Below are 20043 nucleotides of genomic sequence, written 5' to 3' on the forward strand. Positions count from 1 at the left end.
AGAGACGCTGCTAATTGATTTTTCAGCCCTGAATTTAATACTCCATTGTCCTCCAGCTCAGATGCTTTGCCCTCTCCTTGCCCTGCCCAAGCAGACGGAGTCTGTCCCTAAAGGCATGGCACAAGATTCTGTGGGTCGGGATGTGGACCCTGAGGGGTTCCTGAGAGCCCTGAGTGCCCAAGGCCTGGCTGTGGGGGCTGGGAAAAACCCCCTCCCATCCCCAAGGGGTTTTTTTTTTGCCTGCAGCAAGGGGCTCCTGAAATCCCTGCTTGGAAACAAGAGTGGTTTGGGAGGGAAATGTGATAGGGGAGCTGATGGTGCCCTTTGCCAGCCGGCATTAAAAATTCATGTGCATGATGGGCTCTTCCAAATAAGTCCAGGAAGGATGAGTTCCTCCCTCCCTGGACAAGCTGGCGGAGCACTCCGGCCGCTCCCCCCTCAGGTGCCACCAGGGTGTCTGTGCCTGGGGACAGCATCTTCTTCCTTAGGGTGTGGGGTGCAGGTTGGGACGAGGGACAGCGTGTCCCACAAGATGGTGGGGCTGGGCTGGCATGTGCTGGGGGGTGACCTGGAGGGCAGGGAGCAAGGAAACCTGGTGGGAAGGGGTGTGGAGTCCTGGATGGGGAGGGATGCTGGCTGGGATGTGCGGTGCCCCAGCCATGAGGTACACGGGATAATCTGGGCAGGGAAGGATGGAGGGAGGCGTGCGAGGTGCCAAAGGGGGGTACACCCAGCAGGGACCAACAGCTGAGGGTAACACAGCCTGGAACGAGGGGTGAGGAGAGAGGTGGGATGCTGATCTCCTTGGGAGGGGGCAGGATGGGATGCAGAGCTCCGGAGGGACAGGCCGGGATGCTGAGCCGCTGCCGGGGATGCGGAGCTGCCGCCGGGGGCCGGGCCGGGCGGGCCGGGGGGCGGCTCCACGTGGCTCATTAGCAGGAGGCAATTTAATATTTATGAAGTGTTCTTGTTTGAATCCCAAGTCTTCGGCTCCAGTTACAAGGAGCTGCGTCACCCTGCGATCACATGGTAATTGTTGCTATTTCCAGGATCCCAGCCTCGCAGAGTGGCACAAGAGCTCTTTCCCCTTTTCTTGTCCTTTTTTCCCCGCCGCCTTTTCCCTTGTTGGCGGCTGTTTTCGGGGCGGTTTCTGCTCGCCCCTGGGCCGGCTCGGCGCTGCCGGCGGGCTCGGGGCGATGCCGGGGCCGCTGCCCTGAGCCGGGGCGGGCGCAGCCGCTCCCCCGCCGCTGCCCCTGCCCGGGAGCCGCTCCATGAGAGCGGGACCGGCCCGGCAGCCCCAAAATGACCGAGCTGGAAGGGGACTTCACCAAGCTGCTGCTGCTCAAGGAGGAGCGCATCAAGGAGCTGGAGCGGCGCCTGGGCGAGAAGGACGAGGAGATCCAGGAGCTGCGGCGGCGGCTGCACAAATGCCAGTCCGTGCTGCCGGCCCCCAGCCCGCACATCGGGCCCCGCACCACCCGGGCGCAGGGCATCTCGGCCGAGCCGCAGACCTACCGCTCCTTCCACGACCTCCGCCAGGCTTTCCGCAAGTTCACCAAGGCAGAGAGGTAGGGATGGCACCCCTTTTCCCCCGCTCCCTCCGACCCCGGTCCCGAGCGGGGTGGCCGGGACACCGCGTCCCCCCGCCCGGCATCGCCGGCACGGACCGTGCCCGGGGCGTGGAGCGGCTCCGAGCCGCCGGGAAGGAGCCCTGCCGGGGCATCGGACAGCCCGGAGCTCCCTCCCTCGCTCCCTCCCTCCCTCGCTCCGCTCTTCCCGTCCCCGGCGCGGCTCCGCTCCCGGGGGATGCTCGGCCGGAGCGCGGGGGGGCGGCGGTGCCTCCCCGGCGCTGGGAAAAGTTTGCGGCGGGGCCGGGAAGTTGTTCCGTGGCTGCTCGAGAGCCGCCGGCACCCCCGGCAGCCCCGTTCCCAGGGCAGGTGCTGCCACTCGCCCCGATCCCCCCCTTTCCCCATCCCATTCTCCCCCAAGACGAGCCCACGCTGCTCCAGCCGCGCTTTGCCTCCCGGTGGTGGGACTCGCTGGTTCTGCAGGACTTTTCCCACATTAGTAATTCCATGATTCTATTTCCCTGTGTCGCTGTCAGGCACCCACTGAGAGGTTTTTTGGGGGGAGTATGGGGTCTGCATCACTCAACCCGGGGTCTTGGGGGTTGTCCTTCTTCCATACATGTGGGAGAACTGGGGAGCGTGGTGCTGTGCTGGCTGCTGGGGAGGTGGATGTGGTGGAGAAGTTGTGTGTGACCACAGTGTGACCCTGCTTTGGGCAGAAGCTGTGCCTGGTCCTTCTGGAGCAAGGCACGGTCCCGTGTGCCCTGTGAGGGGTGATTTGTTTCAGCAGAGCCGTTCCTGATGGGATCTGTGCGTGTGAATCCTCAGCTCTACCCAAATGTGTCCAGACCAATCTCCAGCCCTTTCCTCCTCTCCTGTGCCCTGCCCCTTGTTACTGCTCAAACGAGGAGCACTTGGCTTTGGGCTTTTTAAATTCAGTATTATTATTTTTTAATTCACTATTATTCTTTTCCCTGCCTGTGGTGGTTTAATAAAGCAAACTGCTGTGCCCAGGGAGGCGTGTTGAATGGGAGCTGAGTGTGTCTCCATTTGTCCTTCCCTGGGGCAGCACATCCCCATGCACCAAGGCAGAGGCCAGGTGTTGTGGATGGAGGAGAAACCACATCCAACTTTTCCTTTTGCTGTTGGTTTTTTTGGAGGCAACGATCATCCCGAGCCTCAGGAAGGTGACAGTGACCTGGCACCTGTGGTGAGGGCAGGACCCAGTGTCCCCACCATGAGTAATCACTTATTTAGAAGTTGTTAAACCTGCTCATGGCTCTAGTGAGGTTTAGTCCCGGCCTGAGGCTTTCCTGTGCTGTTCCCAGTTTGGCTTGGCAGGCCAGCTGCAGGAAAAGCTGTGTCCATGTGATGCAGTGAAGGTCGTTTGGCCCATCCTGCACCATTCCCACCTCCTCAGATGATGTTGCAGTGGGCAGGAAAAACTCCTGGTGGGGCCTGCGGGCAGTTCCAGGCTGGAGCTCCGTCCCCTGGCATCCCCCATGCCTCAGCCTCGCTCGTGGTAGCCATGACAATGGTAACCAAGCCAGTCTGGGATTGCTTTTGGGTTTTAATTCTTAATTCTTCCTTTAATTCTGCTTAATTCTTCTCCCGTCTCGTTGCTGGGAGAGCGGCGGGCGGCTCCATGGTGTGCTGAGCACGCTGCACCCACAACCTCCCTTTTTCCCCTGTTTTCCCCCCAGATCCCACCCCACCATGGGCTAGATGGAGGTGTTTTTTCAATGGGCAGTGTGTGGGTCCTGGATGTGGCTCCAGGGTGCTGTCCTGGGCTCAGGGAGCACAGAGCTGTGCCAAGAGCATGATGAGCTCTCCCTGCTCCCAATCCTGGCAGGAGGCAGGGATGGCTCTGGCTGGTGCCAGCTCCCCTCAGTGTCCCCGGGGCTTTCTCTGCCTCTGGCATCTCAGAGCTGCTGACAGCACTTGGCTGATTTATTTATGGGGGGAGCTCATGCACCTCCAGGAGTCTCCTGCCTGTGCTCCAGCAACAGCAGCAGCTCCCAGCTCTCCATCCCTCATCCCTGGGACACCTCTTTTCCCAAACCCACAGACAACTTCCAGACCATAAAACCCCCAAGGGGATATTCAGGCCCGCCTGTTTTCAGTTAAATGCCAAAAAAAAACCCCCTTTTTTACCTGGGATCAACCTCCAAGCACTTTTCCACCCCTGAAGATAAAGATGTAGTTATTGACCATATAATTGGATTTGTTTATTGTGTGTAATATACACTGACATGTGAAACTCTCAAGGAGTTGAAAGCAGCAGACTATGGGATGAGGGCAACTCAAACAGGGATAAATCCCAGCTGAAAGTGGAGAATGGAGTTGGTTTAAATGTGTTGTGACTCTTGTAAGGCACTCCTGTCACATGCAGCAAGGTTGAAAAGGCTTGCAGAGATCCAAAAAACGGAGGTGTGTAAACAGAAAGGTGGTGAAGGATGTGTTATCTTTGGAAGTGTGTGTTTATGCTGTTGTTCCTTCTGATAACATAGAAATATAAATTTTAATGACAGGAAGCATTGCTGTGTAGCTGGCCAGGTGTCTAGAATTATCCATGTATCTATAGCCAATCTGTAAATCAGATTTTCTTTCAAAAGAGCCACTTTCTGTGCCTGTCTTCAAAATAATTCCTCCCTGTTGTTCCTTGATCCATTCCTGCCAGCAGAGACTTGAGTGGAAAGTGGAGCTGCACTTCTTGTAGATGATTCCTTAATTTATTTATGGCCAGTGAGTTTTGCTTCACTTTCACCCACAGCCAGCGAGTGTTTCAGATCACACAAGGCCTCGGGGCTGTCTGATCCAGCACCTGCCAGGCCCTTATGGCAACACAAAGAAGGAAAACCAGTTTGTCCCTGTTTTTCCTGGCGGGGTGGGAGCCATCCATGGATAATGCAGCAATCCAGGCACTTTGCTAAAGTGATGCCCAGTTGCTAAGCAAAAGCACTGCAGATGATCAGCGATGCAAAAAAGTAAATGCTGAGGTGTGGCAAAGCCAGGACTAAGAGCTGGATCAGCCCTGCCTGTCCCTGCACCCAGAGAAATCCACCTGAGCCCTAATCCCACCTCCAGATCATCCTCCCAGGAAATTCCAGCTGCTGCCTGCCTTAATTCTGAGGTGCAATGTCTAATTCCAGCTAAATCCTGCTTATTTGGGACGAGAAGCCTCCTTCAAACCAGGGCAGCATGAAATGACTTTGGGAACTCTGGAATACTTTTGGAATTGTGACTGAATCTTTGCTGAAGCCCTGGCCCTGCAGGCAATTCCATGTTTTGTGTGTGGTTATATCCTCAGCTCCCCAAATCCAGCTTGGACAGTGCCATCCCTGGGTTTTTCCATGCCTCTTTCAGTCTGACACAGTGCTGTAGGCTCAGCCTCAGCATCATTTCAGACAGGTGAGATTCCCCACCTTGTTCCTGGTAATTTACCCATCCTTCCTGGCTCCCTAACTTTTCCTGCAACTTTTTAATGGATTTTCCCCCTTTTAAAATTTTATTTCAGGAAGCATTTGCCACAAGATGGCAGTGGGGTCTAACATTTAAGGCAAGGTATTGGGGTGTATTGTGGTTTCAGCCTCTCAGTCCTGGACCAGCCCTCCTGCCTGTGGTTTTCCAGGTAAAATCAGACCTGAATCCTTGTTTCTCCTGCTTCCACCTGCCCTGAGGTGGTGGGGGATACTTTGTTCACCCAAGGTGTTTAAACTCAGGATTAAAGGCTTTGGGTGGTACTGGGGATGGAGGATTGGAGTGGATCCTCTTGACTTTATGCAGCAGAACTTGGGATAAGCTGGTGCTTGCTGATGGCTGTGGCAGGATCAATCCATCTCTGGGGTTTGGGTATTGCTCAGGCCAGGACCAGCCATGCCCAGGGTAAAAACTGGGCAGCCTGGGAAGTCTCCAGTCCAGAACTCAAGGCTGAGTCACCTTCAAAGCTGGACTGGCTGAAGCAGAGGTGTCCTGCACAGCCCTGTAATTCTGCATCATTTCCCCCCCCAAAAACGCTTCTGTCTCACATCTCCACCACCCCTGGAGCTGCTCTGTTGATGGCTCCAACCCTCTGAGCATGGCCAGGGGGATGTTCCCCCTCCCTGGAGCTGTGTCCTTCCCCCCTCAGCCCCTTTCTGGGAAGTGAGCTCTGTTAATTTAGCCATGATCTCATCAGCTGCCAGCCACTAAAGCGATATCGATCCTGCGCTCAGCCTGCCCGTGAAAAACAACCCAGCTGCTTCCCCACTACCTGGAACCACTCTCCCTCAGGGCCTGGCCAGCCTGGAAAAGGAGCTTTTGCCTCATTTTTTTTTTTGCTGGTGGGAGACCAGTGTGTGATCTGCTGCCTGTGTGTGACACTTCAGCCTTTAAGCTGAGGAAGGACAGTTTGGGACTCTCCTTGTGCAATATTTGACACCGCTCAGCAGCTGTGTCTGAAATAGTTCAAACAGGGAGCGTTTGCTGGATCTGAGGCTGCTGGTTTCTCTCAGTAAGGATCAGCATTACTTTGCAAAGCTCAGAGGAAGGATAGCAGTGATTTTGCCATTAATTACAACTCTGAAAACGCCTCTCTTCCTCATTTACTCGTCCCCAATCCGGTCCCATCCGCTCCTGATGCGCTGCAACAGCAAATTCCTTGGATGCTTCTTCCCTGGGTGATCCCCACCAAAGATCAGAAGGATTTTATTAGCTGGAATTTTATTGGCAGAGGAGGAATTAACACTGTCCTCATTGCTTGTTGTGTTGGGAGAGCGTGGCTGCTGCAAGGGAGGGAAATACAGAGGGAAGTTTGACAGGGTTGCTTAAATTTGGGGAGAGCTGGAAAATATTCCAGAGAGAGCTATGGAAGTGGGAGATGGACTCTTTGCTTGGTCCTCATTTGGATGGAGAAACTTGTGGCATGAAGCAGTGAAGATGGGGGGGACAAAGTGAGTTGTCACTGCAGGGAGAGGTGTGACATCAGCCCCTCGAGAAGTCCAAGGTCAGACAAATGAGCACAGAAGGGTTTTAGAAAGGGAGAGAAGCAAATGTTTATGGTTAATCAATGGAAATCATTTCCTGTCTTTTAATTTTTAATGGGCCCAACTCACTGCTCCCCCCGCTTTCCCTGGGCATCGCTTCCCTTTGGTTTACAGGAGACCTGAAAATCGAGCCAGGATGGGGGGAAATTTGGCTCCCAAAAGGCATCAAATGGTGCCTTTCCACTGGGTACAGCCTGGCGTCTGTCTGTCTGTCTGTCTGTCTGTCTGTCACCAGCAGCCCTGGTCACCCAATCCACCTTTTCCATCGTATCCCTTGGTTGCTTCCTCATGGGCCAGGGCAGCACAGCAAGAGCAGCTAAACTCAGCTTGCCCTTCCAAAAATAGTACAAAACAGGTATTCATTTATATACAAACATCTGAAATGAAATAAAAAGAGTCAGATTAATTTATATATAACACGTGGAATAATAAAAAAACCAATTATTAGATGTGATCCCTGGTCCTGGTGAAGAAAGGAAGGGCAAGATGGCAGGATTATTTTTTTTTAATTATAAAAATGATGATTTTTCTGCATGGTTTGGGATGAAAACTTGGAATCTTTGCTGTGTGTTTCTCAGGTCTGCCCTGAGGAAGGGCACACTCTTGCCAAGGGAATGGGGCAGTGCCCATCCCTGGCTGACGCAGGCTCTGTCCCAGCGGCGTCATCCCAAATTCTTCCTTCAGCCTATTTTTAAATGCCTCAAGTCAGGAGGATTTTGGAGCCTCCCTTGGGGCACCAAATCACAGGCCCAGAGATTTCAGGGCAGCTGCCAGATCTCCATGTCCCCCACCTTCCCCCTGCCTGGAGCTCTGCTTCCCAATCCCTGAGAACCAGGTTACATTGGTGGGCTCTAAACCTCGGCTGTGCTGCCAGGCAAGGCCACCAGAAACTGCTTTTCCCTCCTGGATCTTTGGTGTGAGTGGATTGATAAAAATACAAGGAGCTGGGAGCTGGGACTGTGTTGTTTTTCTGCAGCAGCTTGTGGACATCTCTTGGTTTGGAGGAGAAAAAGGGTCCTGTGTCCTTCTTGCTGCTGTGATTTTAAAAGTGGCCCCTGGATGTGGTGGTGTAAAACTGCTTGGCCTCACTCACTCTTCATTTGGCCTCTTTTGTAATTTCTGTCAGGTTTTTTTTTAAAATCACTTTCTTCAGAATTTTTGTATCCTTTTCTTCAGGATTTTTGTGTCACTTTTGTCAGAATTGTTCTGTCATTTTTGTCCCAATGCTCCCTCAGGATGGAAAAGGTAATTCTCCAGCAAACATCCCCCCGGGTGATGAAATCTTATCAGAGGAAAATGGGATAGAAAGGACTAAAATAAAACTCAGAGTGCCTCTTTCCTAACGAGAAACTTCAGGAAAAAGCCTTCCCAAGGTTTCCACTTGGTTGTGGAGCTGCTGCAGGTCCTGGAAAATCTCTGAAGAGCTTTGGCAAGGGCTTCCTGAAGGGCTTTCCCCTCTGCTGTGACCTCCTGAGTGGAAAAGATGAGGATTGCTTTTTTTTTCAAATAGATTTTTGTTTCTGTGTCCTGCTCATGGGTGTTCTCAGAGCATTTTTGTTCCATTAGTAATAAAACCCTGTAGTCACAAACGAGGCAGGAGATGCTAAAAAAGGAGGGAGGGAGGCAGAACTCAGGCCCATGGGTGGTGGAAGGAGCTGAGAGGATCCTGGGGAGCCACAAGGATAAAGGATTGAGATAATTTTAAATTTAAAATTCCATTTTTGGGATTTAATTCATGTTGGGGGGCTGAGCCTGAGCATTTTGGGAATTGCTACAGGAGAGGGGGAAAAGCTCTCCAGTAATGGGATCAAATCTCTTCTGTTTGACTCAAAGGAGGGTAAATAGATTTGGCTGTGATTTCTTGGTGATTCCTGGTTTTGAGACATTTTAAGGTGTAAAATGGGGTGAAAACATCCCTCTCATGGCACTAAATTAATGACAGGCCAGTGGGGTGATGGAAACTCAAACAGCAGCTACAACAGGGGGGAGAAAACAAAGAATTATTTAATATAAAATACCCAGAAGGAAACTGTGCAGGTGGGACACAGGTTCAGGAGAAATACCTTAATATTTGGGGTTCCTGGCACAAAGTTTGCACTAAAGGAGGCTGTGGGTGATTGATTGATTGATTGATTGATTACAGCAAGCACAGCAGAATGGGAATTTTGAGTTGTTCTCATTTGCATTTTACTCTTTCTTGGGAGTTTCTATAAAATCCTCCCAGGTAAAAATCACCACCAGGATTTAAAGTGACCAACTAGTATAAAAATTCTGCTTTAAAAAAAATTTTTAAAAAATCTATTGAGCTGTTTTTAGTAAGGGATCAGATCCTAAATCTGGGAAATTCCACTTTCCATTTATGCATCTGCACTGTATTGCCAATATTTAATTTTTTTTAAACTTTTAAAAAACTTTTTAAAACTCTTTAATCCATCAATTTCTGAGGAGCTGTGCTCTGTATTATTTTTCCTGTGATGTGTGGAAGTGGGAAGGATGACTGGGAATAATTCCTTGAGACCCCAAAGAACTACAACCAAATTCTCTGAGTGGCTCAACACAGAATTTTGGTAATAATAATAATAATAATAATGATTGCTTGCAATTATTAAGCCAAAATTCAACTTTGAAAGCCTGGAATTGGTGGGAATAGCAGGAAGCAGTCCCTTAAAAATACAACCCCAAGGTTTGTAAGGAATCTTAGAAGTGATTGTGGAGCAGGGAAAAATGCAGGGAGAGACACCTGGGGAGTTGCTACACTTCCTAAAAATGGATCTTAAAAAAAAAAAATCAGGAAGCTGGAAGGAATAAATACATCCAGTGTCCCCTCTTGCTCCAGCCTATGGGTTTTGGTTTTTTTTTTGACATTCATAGGAAAATAAATTTGTGCTTGTAGAAATACAGAAAGGTTCTGAAGGTTTGGAAAGGCAGAGTGGAGAAAATCTGGGGAGGAGCTCTCTGGGAAGGTGGAAAAAACACCAGGAAGTTGCTTTATCTGGAAAAATTCATATAAAATATACATTTTTATATTTATTTAAATACCAGGCCTGTATCTCCAAGGTAGTTTTGCTTCCCATCTGCCAGCCCACCCAAACCAGTCAGGGATTCTGCTTTTTCTGCATTTGATGTTTGCCCTTTTCACAAAGCCTTGGGGGCATTTCTGAGGCCATTTCAGCCTGCATGGAGGCAGGAAAAAAAATCCCCAAATCAGCTCTTAGAGGGGAAACTTTCATGGAATGACACTGAGAGTGTATTTTATCCATAGACAGCAGCCTTGGCTACTTTATTTCTGCTCTGCTCTGTCTCAGAAAAGGATTGTTCAATATTAAAAAAAAACCAGAATACTAAACTGAAAGCAGCATGAAAGGTGGTGCTTGTGGGGTTTTTTCTCCCCCCCATTGATTTTCATGCTGCTTTATGAAATGTGTGTCAAGCAAAGGGTGCAATCTCTGCCTTCCCTTTCATCCCAGAATGCAAGGCTGGGCTCTCCCTGCCAGGAGCACGTTTCTCACTTTGATCTGCAGCTTTATTATCCCATGTCCCATCCAGGGAAAAGGCTGCAGTGCCTTTTGGGAAGCACACTCCAGAGCAGTTGGTCTCCCCTGCAGAAACCTTGACATTTCAAATCTTCTTCCCCACATTCCTCAGCACTGCTGGGGCACAGAGACTTGAAGCTGGATTGAAATTTTTCCCTCCCTCTAAAATAATCACCTTAAAAGGAAGAATTTCAAAGTGTTTTATCTTTTGATAGGAGAATGCTCGTGGCAACTTCAACCAGAAACTTGTTCTTCTGTGGGAAGATGCTGCAAAAATCTGGGTTGAGCTGGTGTGGGCATTATGAATATTACATTTTTTACTCCGTTATTCCAAATGTTTGGAGGCAGAAAAGCAAAAAAGGAAGTGGAAGTGGTACTGTGGATCAACTGAAGGCTGGTTTTAGAGAAATTTTGGGGTCTGATTAATCCCTCTTGAGTCTGTGCAGTCAAATCCATCCTAAAGCATCAGCTGCAGAGACCATTTGATTTTGGGACAGTTTTGCCTCACACTCCCAGTTTTTGGCTGGGTTGACCCCTAAATTATTATAGTTTCTACTCTGAGATGAAAAGCAGGTACAGCTGATTCCCATCTTTTATGCTGGGCTGGTTGATTTCTGTTTTGGGGAGCTTTTCTTCTCTTCTTTCTCCTTGTTTCTCCTTCTCCTTTGTTTTGCTGCCAAATATCCAGTAGCTGAATAAAAATCAACTCTCTTGAAACCAAATGGGAAACACAAGGGGAAACTTGCCATGGAATGATGTCACAAATCTCCCCAGCACTCGTTTCTGTGGTGGCTCCTGCCCAGGCAGCACATGGAAAAATCCCCTGGAGCTGGATTCCCCCAGAGTGACTCCTCTCCTGAGCCTGCTCCCAGCCTGTGGCTCCCTGGAACTGGGAGCAGCAGCTGCTTGTGTGGGTGTTGTGCTCATGGTGTGGGGGAGAACAGGGAGCTGGTGAATCCCTGCATCCCTATTCCAGCCTGCAGAGTAACCCTGACTGGGGAAGGAGATTTCAAATTGCATTTGTGGAGCCTTTCTGGTGGGGCTGGGAGATGCTGGGTGGCAGAGGAGGAATGGGAATCTCAGGAGGTCAGCTTTGCTCATCCAGTGATGGTCAAAATGTTAAACTTTCTGTGCTTAAAGGCACAGACCCGCAAGAGAACACCACCACTGACCTAAAGCTGTAGAGAAGACTGCCAAAAATTAATTAATAGCACTGAGATTACAAGTGTGTAGTTAGTTAGAAGTGTGTAATATCACAAAGTAGAAAACTCAGAGTTTAAGGTTTTAGAATAGAAAAATAAATACGAAGCAAGATGGAAATTTTAAGACAAAAGCAAGTTATTCTTCTTTACCTTCTTCTTGATAGGTTTGAGTGATATTTTGTAATTAGACAGAAAAGTCCACATTGCAAGCTTCAAAAGATGTTATTGAGTTAAAAAAGAAAATAATCTGTGTCCTTTGAGATAGTTTAGTTTTAAAAGACCTTATAACAACAGATAGTTAGCCATTTTGTGCCTTACTAATGAAAGACTACAAACTCATAAAGCTGTTCCACTAATAAAAAAAACAAACACCTAAATCCAAACATAAACTACCATTCAAGCACCTTCAATCCCAAACTCAAAAACTGATAATCCAGCCCTGTTTGCAGACGCTCCCTTGCCCTTGGAGGTTTTGTTTGCACGGGTGCATTTCTGTCATTAATAAATTTCCCCTTCCCATCCGGCTCAAAGCCCTGGCCCGGAGCTGCAGGGGAGATTCACTGCGCTAATTGCTCTGCTTTCAGTATCGCTTCCACATTTCCAGCCTGGATCTGTCTCAGCCTCCCGGCCCAGCTGCTCCTCCTGCCCTGGCTCTTTGCTGGCCTTCCCACGCTTCTCCCAAGCGCTTTTCCCTCGCTTTTAACCCTTCCTGTGCCAGGATAAAATCCCCCGGAGCCGGAGATGCTCCCAACGAGCTCGAGTTTGTGACTCAGGCACTTCACACCAGATTTAATTGCATTAATTGCATTGCATAGCTGCAAATGCTTTTTTGAGCCCAGTTTGGAGATGCTTTAATAAAACTTGGTAAACCCATCCCTATGTTTTCCATAGGATTCCACAGATTGGCATTGTTGTCTGCCTTAATTTTCCTAGCAATTAAATGGAGGCTTGAACATCCCAAAGGATGTGCAGGGTTTGATGTCAGGCTGACACAATTACCTGTGGGGTTTCATTTACCTGCTAAAATCCTGGTGGAGTGTTTGCTGTCCTCTGGCTCTCCAAAATGTATTTTTTTTTTTTTATTCCAGAACTCAGTGACCCTCTGTCCCACCTTTTGTTGAAAATTAAAACCCCCAGTGTGTAAAGACCTGAACCACTCTATTTTCCAGTATTTTGCCTGTCCATTATTATATCCTGCTCTAAGTTTTATCTGTTCAGGTGCTGACCCATAAGATCATTTTTTAGCCTGGGACTTGCCCAATATTTTCCTTCCTAAGGCAGCTGTGACCATGAGTTTACTGCCCCATCAAGTGACTCTTCCTGTCCCCTTCAACTAATGGGAATGTAGTGAGATTTGGGCAATTTTAGTGTGATGTTGATGGGCTGGAGGTTTTTCTTTCCAGTGCTTGCTGCCTTGGCCAAGCTGTGCTAACACTTACATTTAATTATACAAAATTTTATTTTATTTATTTTTTATTTTAATCTCAGTCTGAGCTGCCTGGCTCTGGGAACAGGGGTGGTTTTTGGCCTGGAGAACACCAGGATTACCCCGAGTCTCATGCTGAGGACATGAGGATGTTCTGGTGAGGTTCCTTCTGCCCTTTTCTCTCTGCTGGTCCCATCCCAACACTTCTCTCCCCAATCCACATCCTGAGGGGCAGATTTAAGGAGCAGGATTTGAGGGAAAAGCTGAGGTGCTGTTTCAGCCTGCTCCTGCTCACAGCAAAAGCTGCTTGAGCCTGATACTCCCCTAATGAAATCATGGAGGGATTACTGGGATACTCCCAGTGTGGGAGAAGCATTTTCCACTGACATTATCTCAGTTTAGCCTTCAGGCCCGACAGGAGGATAATGGGATAATTACAGCCCAGTTTGATGTGCTCAGGCATCGCTTTCATTACAGACAAATGTTCCTGGAGAAAGGAAATGTCATCCCATTACTGGCTGATCTTTAAAACCTCGAGGTCCTCGCTCATTTTTGCCTTCCCAAATCTGCTTTTCACTCATACACATCCCCAGCCTTACCCAGGGTAGTGGCTGTGGTTATCAGGCTGATAAAGCAGGCCTGGACACTTCAAGAAATGAGAATTTACTGGTCTCCTGTGGTCTCCAGTTGGTCTTTGTGAGGGTCCCCAGGATGAGGTGAGAGATGAGAATCTGACTCCAAGTTCTCAGAAGGCTGATTTATTATTTTATGATATTATATTAAAAGAAAATGATATACTAAAACTATACTAAAGGAAGAGAAAGGATCCAGGCAGAAGGCTAGGAAAGAATGAATAATAAAAACCCATGACTGACTCCTCAGAGTCTGACAAAGCTGGACTGGGATTGGTCATTAAGTGAAAACAATTCACATGGAACCAATCAAAGATGCACCTGTTGGCAAGCAACCTCCAAACCACATTCCAAGCAATCAGATAATTATTGTTTACAGTTCTTTCCTGAGGCTTCTCAGCTTCTCAGGAGAAAAATCCTGGCGAAGGGATTGTTCAGAAAATATCATGGTGACAGTCCCCAACCAATAAAAGTGTCCAGGAGCTTAAACACAGATTTGTCTTTTTAAGTGGGCTTCTCATTCAGGAGCACTGCAGGGAAAATCAGGCTGGAAATGAGGAGTGGTGGAAATGAGGAGATTTTTTGGGACTTGGAGCTTTGGCATCTCCCCAGTGAGATCAAGCCTTGTGTGGAATTTTATTGATCTCCAAAACCCCCTGACAGGAGGGGCAGCCAGGGGGTTCAGGTTCTCCTCCTGGGGAACAGGGACAGGATGAGGAAATGGCCTCAAGCTCCTCCAGAGGGGTTTTTTATGGGATAGCAGAGAAAATTCCTTCACCAAAAGGGTGCTCAGGCCTTGGTGGAGTCACAGCCCTGGGAGTGTGTCCTGGTGGCCAAGAAGGCCAAGGGCTCCTGGCCTGGGTCAGGAATGGTGTGGCCAGCAGGAGCAGGGAGCTCATTCTGCCCCTGTACCTGGCCCTGCTGAGGGCACACCTGGAGTGCTGTGCCCAGCTCTGGCCCCTCAGGCTGGGAAGGACCTTGGGACGCTGGAGCCCATCCAGGGGAGGCAACGAGGCTGGAGAGGGGCTGGGAGCACAAACCCTGTGGGGAACCACTGAGGGAGCTGGGGGTGCTCAGCCTGGAGAAAAGGAGACTCAGGGGTGACCTTGTCACTCTCTACAGCTCCTGAAAGGTGCCTGTGCTCAGCTGGGGCTGGGCTCTTTCTCCAGAATGAGAGGACACAGCCTTAAGCTGCACCAGGGAAATATAGGCAGGATATTAGGGAAAAGTTTTTTACAGAAAGGGTGATAAAGTTCTGGAATGGTCTGCATGGGGAGGTGGTGGAGTCACTATCCCTGGATGTGTTTAAAACCAGCCTGGATGTGGCACTGGGTGCCAGGGTTTAGCTGAGGGGTTGGGGCTGGGATGGACTCAATGATCTTGGAGGTCTCTTCCAACCCAGTGATTCTGGGAATTCTGTGACTCTTCCAAAACTGTGGATGTGGCACTTGGGGACATGGGTTAGAGGTGGCCTTGGCAGTGCTGGGGAATGGTTGGACTTGATCTCAGAGGGGTTTTCCAACCTTTAGGATTCTCTGTGGAGCATGAACCATCCAGCCCTAAAAACACCAGCTTGATTTAAAAGAATTGTCAAACCTGGGCTATTCCTGGGCTATTCCTCCGCTTTTTTTTTTTTTTTTTTTTTTTCAATGCCAACCTCTCCCTTATTTTTCAGTTTAAAGTAGTTGTTGGTGCAAGAAAAGAAAGGGTTTGGTACCATGTGGGAGAACCAGGGCTAGATTGGGTCTGGTCAGAGCATTAATGGAAATTCAGTGTCAGGCTGAGCTGACAGATGGATTTTATGCCACCTCCCTCCTGGCCATGGCTTCTGGGGGAGAAAGGAGATCTGGGAGAAAAGTGCAGTTTTAACACTTGGATTATTTCAGCTTTATCTTCCATGTGGCTGGAAATTCTTGATGCTCAAGGCAGCAACAGAGCCATGTCTTGGGGTAAAACCCTGACAAAGTGCAGGGAACTGTGGGAAAACAGATTTATAGAAAACTCTTAAAGTGTGATGGAAGGTTCACATAGTGTGTATTTGTATATAAATTTTGAGATAAGAAATACTGACTTAGAAATGTAGAATAAGATAGATATTGTTAAGAAAGAAATAGAATTAGAAATAAGTTTTAAAGGATGGTTTTGTAAAAAAGAGTAGATATTTTAGAGAAATAGAACCATGAAAAATGCATTGTAGTAAGAACCATGAGGAGTAATTTTGGATGATTAGTTTTAAAGTATTTACAACATAGTGTGGCAAAAAATAATAAGCTAAAAAATACTTAGAGTGTTGACTTCTGATTGTGATCGTGTGAATTATAACATTTGTATTGCCTCAACCTTCTGAAACTGAAATAAAAGTTTTTAAAACACCTCTCAGTTGTCCCATCTCTGAGTCAGAAAAAAGCATAGTCCAGCAGGGGGACAACCCTCAGCTCAACGCTGAGGAAGTGCTTAAAAAAACCTCCCCAAAACCAAAGCCAGGGAATAGAGGGAGGGAAAAGCTTCCGAGCCCCCTGGCTTTCCTGGGAATGAACCAACGCTTTCAGCTGTGCCTCCCCACGCCGTGCCCTGGGGAAGGGCCTCACAGAGCAGAGCTCTCTCTGCAGAGGCTTGGAATGAGGGCTGTGCTGCCCTGTGGGTAACCACAGCACCCTCCAGCAGCTGCCCTGGCTGGGGGACGCTGAAAGGCTGCCCTGTTCCCACTCTGGGGTTTTTATCAGGAAGGGTTGCTGGGGGGAAGCTGCCAAACCCCCAAACCCAGTGGGAAGGTGGGGAGAAGCCTCTCCTGTGTGCTGCCATCCAGGGCTTGGCTGTGGAAAATATTTTGGCACAGCTCTTTGGGGCTGGAGGGGATAGGGAGTGGCAGCAGAGACTGCAAGGGGGAAGATTTTGGGATAAACACACTTGGGGAGGAAAAAGCTGGGTGGTTTGGAGGTTTCAGAGCATAAATCTGCTCAGCTGGGTTGGTGATGGGCACTGGAGGTGGCACTGCTGACCTGCAGCTGCAGGTGGAGGTGTGGGTGAGACTTTCCCAGGGGTTTTGTGCACCTGGGTATTTGTCCTTGTTCACAAGAGCTGCCTCATTTCTCATATGGATTCGCCCATCTTCCAGTTCTTGTAAAGCCTTTTGCTGCTCCTCCTAAAATCCCACTTAATGTTGAGCATTTAATCAATTATAGCGTTGATCTAATGTAAAATAAGATTTTTATTCTGTTTTTTTTTTTTTTTTTCCATAAGCCCCCTCCGCCCTTGACAAATACCAGCTCCCAGGTATTTGTTTATCTTCTTTCTGTTCTCCTTTCCAGCACATTCCACCAAGGAACCAAAAGGAAAAGGTGATTTCTTTCCCCTCCCCAGATTCCTTTGGTGCCAGTGGCATCCCTGATAAATCAATTTCCGTGATTTTTTTGGTGTCTGAATGCAACCCCAGCCCATTTTCCCTGCTGTGATGCCCGGGATCTGTGATGCCCAAAACCTGAGTTCACATTCAAAGGCTTTTCTGATGAAAAGAAATAAAGAATTTAGTTACAAGCAGAGAATATTCCCATTTCCCCCCTGCTCTTGAGTTGACAATAAACATTGCTTTGCACTGTGAAGATCTGGAAGAACCCAGAATCTGAAGAAGCCATTGCTGGAATTGGGTTGATGAGAGGGAAGTTTAAGGAAAGCCTGAGCTGGGCCTGGTTGGGCAGGGCTTGGCTTTGCCTGCCAGGTCCAATCCTGGCACTGACTGAATCCTGCCTTCTGAAGAACTCCAGGCCATAAATAATTAATACCTGCTGAATTATTCAGCCTGGGTGTGCAGCAGATGAATGCAGGGAGCTGACCAGGCTAGGAATGAGTAATTATGTTAATTAACCCGTGCAGCTCACTGGAGGTGCAATTAAGTTCATCCTTCGGGCCGCTGTGATTTTTCAGGCACAGAAATGAGATGAAATGAACTAAAGCTGCAGTTACAAGAGATGGGTTAAACTATGTGGTTTCAATGATCAGCAGATGAGCTGTGCTCTAATTCAGGTGGATTTATGTTCCAGCAGCCCTCTGTTCCTTCAGGGGGAGAAACAGGTACATTTTTTAAAGCTTTAATCGCTGCTCTCTGCAAGAACTTGAAGATGTTTCTGCAGATTTAGTAGTGTGATGTGCCAGTCTCTTTTTATCCCCTGTGTGTTGCTTAAGAGGAAGAAAAATTAAAGAAAAAAAATATTTAAAACCCATTAGCATCACGAAATGAGTCCTAATAATGCCCTACAAATGGAAAGCTTAATTTTGCCAACACATCATTTGACATTCAGTGGCCAGCAAAACCTGAGTTTATGTTAAAAGACTTTTCTGGTGAAAAGAAAAAAAATAATTTAGCTACAAGCAGAGAATATTCCCATTTCCCCCCTGCTTTTGGGTTGATAATAAGCATTGCTTTGCACTGTGAAAAACTGGAATAACCCTGCTGGAATTGGGTTCATGAGAGGGAAGTTTAGGAAATGCCTGAGATTTTTCCCAAGCTGACAGGGAAAGGGTTTGCTCTGAGCTTTGCCTCTCATCAAGGAATTACCCAGGTGAGGTGAATTCTCCACTGAAGAGCTCCAAACCTGCTCCAGCTGTGGGTGGTTTGGTGAATCCTTTAAATAGGAGAAGTGAGGGAGTAAAAGCCATAGTTTTACCTTCTTTTGGAAGAGCAGAGATGGCAGAATGTGGCTCATCCATGGGCTGGATTTTGGATTTGGGGTTCCCACCTTCAATTTCATCTCCTGGTAGGGATTTTATACTACTAAAACATTGGGTACTGGGAGGTTTCACCTCGGGATTGATTTATCTTTCTGAATTACTTAATCTCCTTGGGTTTGATTTGCCTTTTGCAAAATTTATTTGCCCCTTGTCCTGGGAATGTCCTACAAAAATATAAAGAAGCTTATAGAAAACTATATTTAGAAAATATAGAAAACCATATTTTCTTAAATCCCCCATCCTAGTGGGGCTCCTGGATTGATTTTCTCCCATGATTTACCCCTCCATGCTCAGCATTTGCTGTTCTGCTGCCCAATCAATACTGATTCTGCTTGGAAATTGCATTCATGGTTTTTAAAATCGGGGTTTGCTTGCAAAGCTTGATTTTATCTGTAGATCTGAGCAGTTTGGGAAGTCAGGGTTTGTTGTGAGGTTTTGGGGAGGTGATGGATTAGCTGCAATTGCAGTGAAATATCTGTGGTATTAGTGTGAGCTATTTAAATTTAATTGACTTTTCTGGGAGTTTACAAGGGAATATAAATGGAGAGTAAAAAGAGCCAGACTTCTGAAAACGCAATAATTTAAAATTCAAAGAAGTGAGACAAAAATGTGGCATGTACAGAGGAAATAAACCCCCTTCATTTTCCAGATTGGTTCTTAATACTAAACAATAGGGATGGTTTGGGTCTGTGTGTCCTGAGTTTTGTGTGCACACTCAAGGTGGTTGGGAGTTGAGCCAGGAATGGATGCAAATCAATGCTTTAAAGTCCATTACTGCATCAAACAATTGATTCCAGCTCACACCAGATCAATCTTTTGCTTCTCTTTAAGGGGGAACACAGAGATGGTATTATTTAAGTTTGGTATTATTTACCATACCACAGGAATGGTAAAGAAAACCCACCCAAAATGTGATGTCTGCAGGCAGAGCTGTTGTTACAGCTCTGAAATAATTTGTTTATTGGGCAAAATGAGTATTAAGCAGAAGCAGGCTGTGAGTTTGATTGCTGTAAGGGACCTACAGACATTGCTGTGGGTTTATAAATGCCCGTTTTTATATAAATAAGGGCATTATTAAGATGCATCCTTAAGATGCCATGTGTTCACTTTTTGGGGGAGTTGTAGTGGGTAACTCAAAAAAACTTTGATTAAAAAGTTGTGGTAGCCCCTTGCAGAGCAAATTTAAAAATTAATACATTAAAGCTGGGCTTGAGCAATAGTATAGCTATTTTTTAATGAGATGACTATTTTTGGAATTTTTTTTTGGTTGCATTTTGGTCGCTTTGGGGATGTTTTTTGTTCGGTCGCTTTTCTGTTCCGTTGGGTTTTTCTCGTGATGTTGTCGCCCGCCCGATGTTTGGTGTAGGGCAGCAGAGGGCGGCCTTACTCCTTGTGTTTGTGTTCTCTCCTGCCGAGAGAAACGGGGATAAAAAGCAGGGAAAAAGGGAAGAAGGTGGGGAATGCTGTGCCTGCCCGAGCTGCGGGCCATGTAAGGCAGCGGAGGTGGCACAGCATCCGCGTCATGCCCAAAGCAGCGCTGCAAACTCTCTTTGCTGATAGCCCTGCCTTGGGAGAAAAAGGAAAAAAGGAGTGGAAAGCAAAAACAAAGCGATTTTTGTGTGTGTGGAAAGGAGCAGGGGTGGTTTGGAAGCCATTAGAAGCCAACTGTTTCTTAATTAGAATACATTATAAATGTTTTTTAACCTATCAACTTTAAGCACACTGTACTATAAATACTTTCAAACCAATCATCTAAAATCACTCCTCACAAGTCCTACTACATCTTTCCTAATTCTATTTCTCTAAAATATCTAGTCCTTTTTTTTGTTACAAAGCTACCTTTTAAAACTTGTTTTTAGTTCTATTTCTCTCTCAACAATGTCTGTCCTATTCCACAGCATTTCTAAGGCAACCTTTCTTATCTCAAAGTTTA

General features: G+C 47.5%; 1 protein-coding gene across 1 annotated transcript in view; it reads left to right on the plus strand.

The window, feature by feature from the left end:
* The first annotated feature begins 1158 nt into the window (after window positions 1-1158).
* Window positions 1159-20043, plus strand: part of PRKG1 (protein kinase cGMP-dependent 1) — a 383398-nt gene continuing 364513 nt past the window's right edge. The window contains exon 1 of the mRNA XM_071438575.1: window positions 1159-1568. Coding sequence (XP_071294676.1) covers window positions 1303-1568 — 266 coding nt within the window. The 5' untranslated portion in view covers window positions 1159-1302. The remainder of the gene's footprint in view (window positions 1569-20043) is intronic.

Source organism: Agelaius tricolor, unplaced genomic scaffold, assembly GCF_023055355.1.
Source record: "Agelaius tricolor isolate 1412-34295 unplaced genomic scaffold, bAgeTri1.0.p SCAF_13, whole genome shotgun sequence".
Lineage (NCBI taxonomy): Eukaryota > Metazoa > Chordata > Aves > Passeriformes > Icteridae > Agelaius > Agelaius tricolor.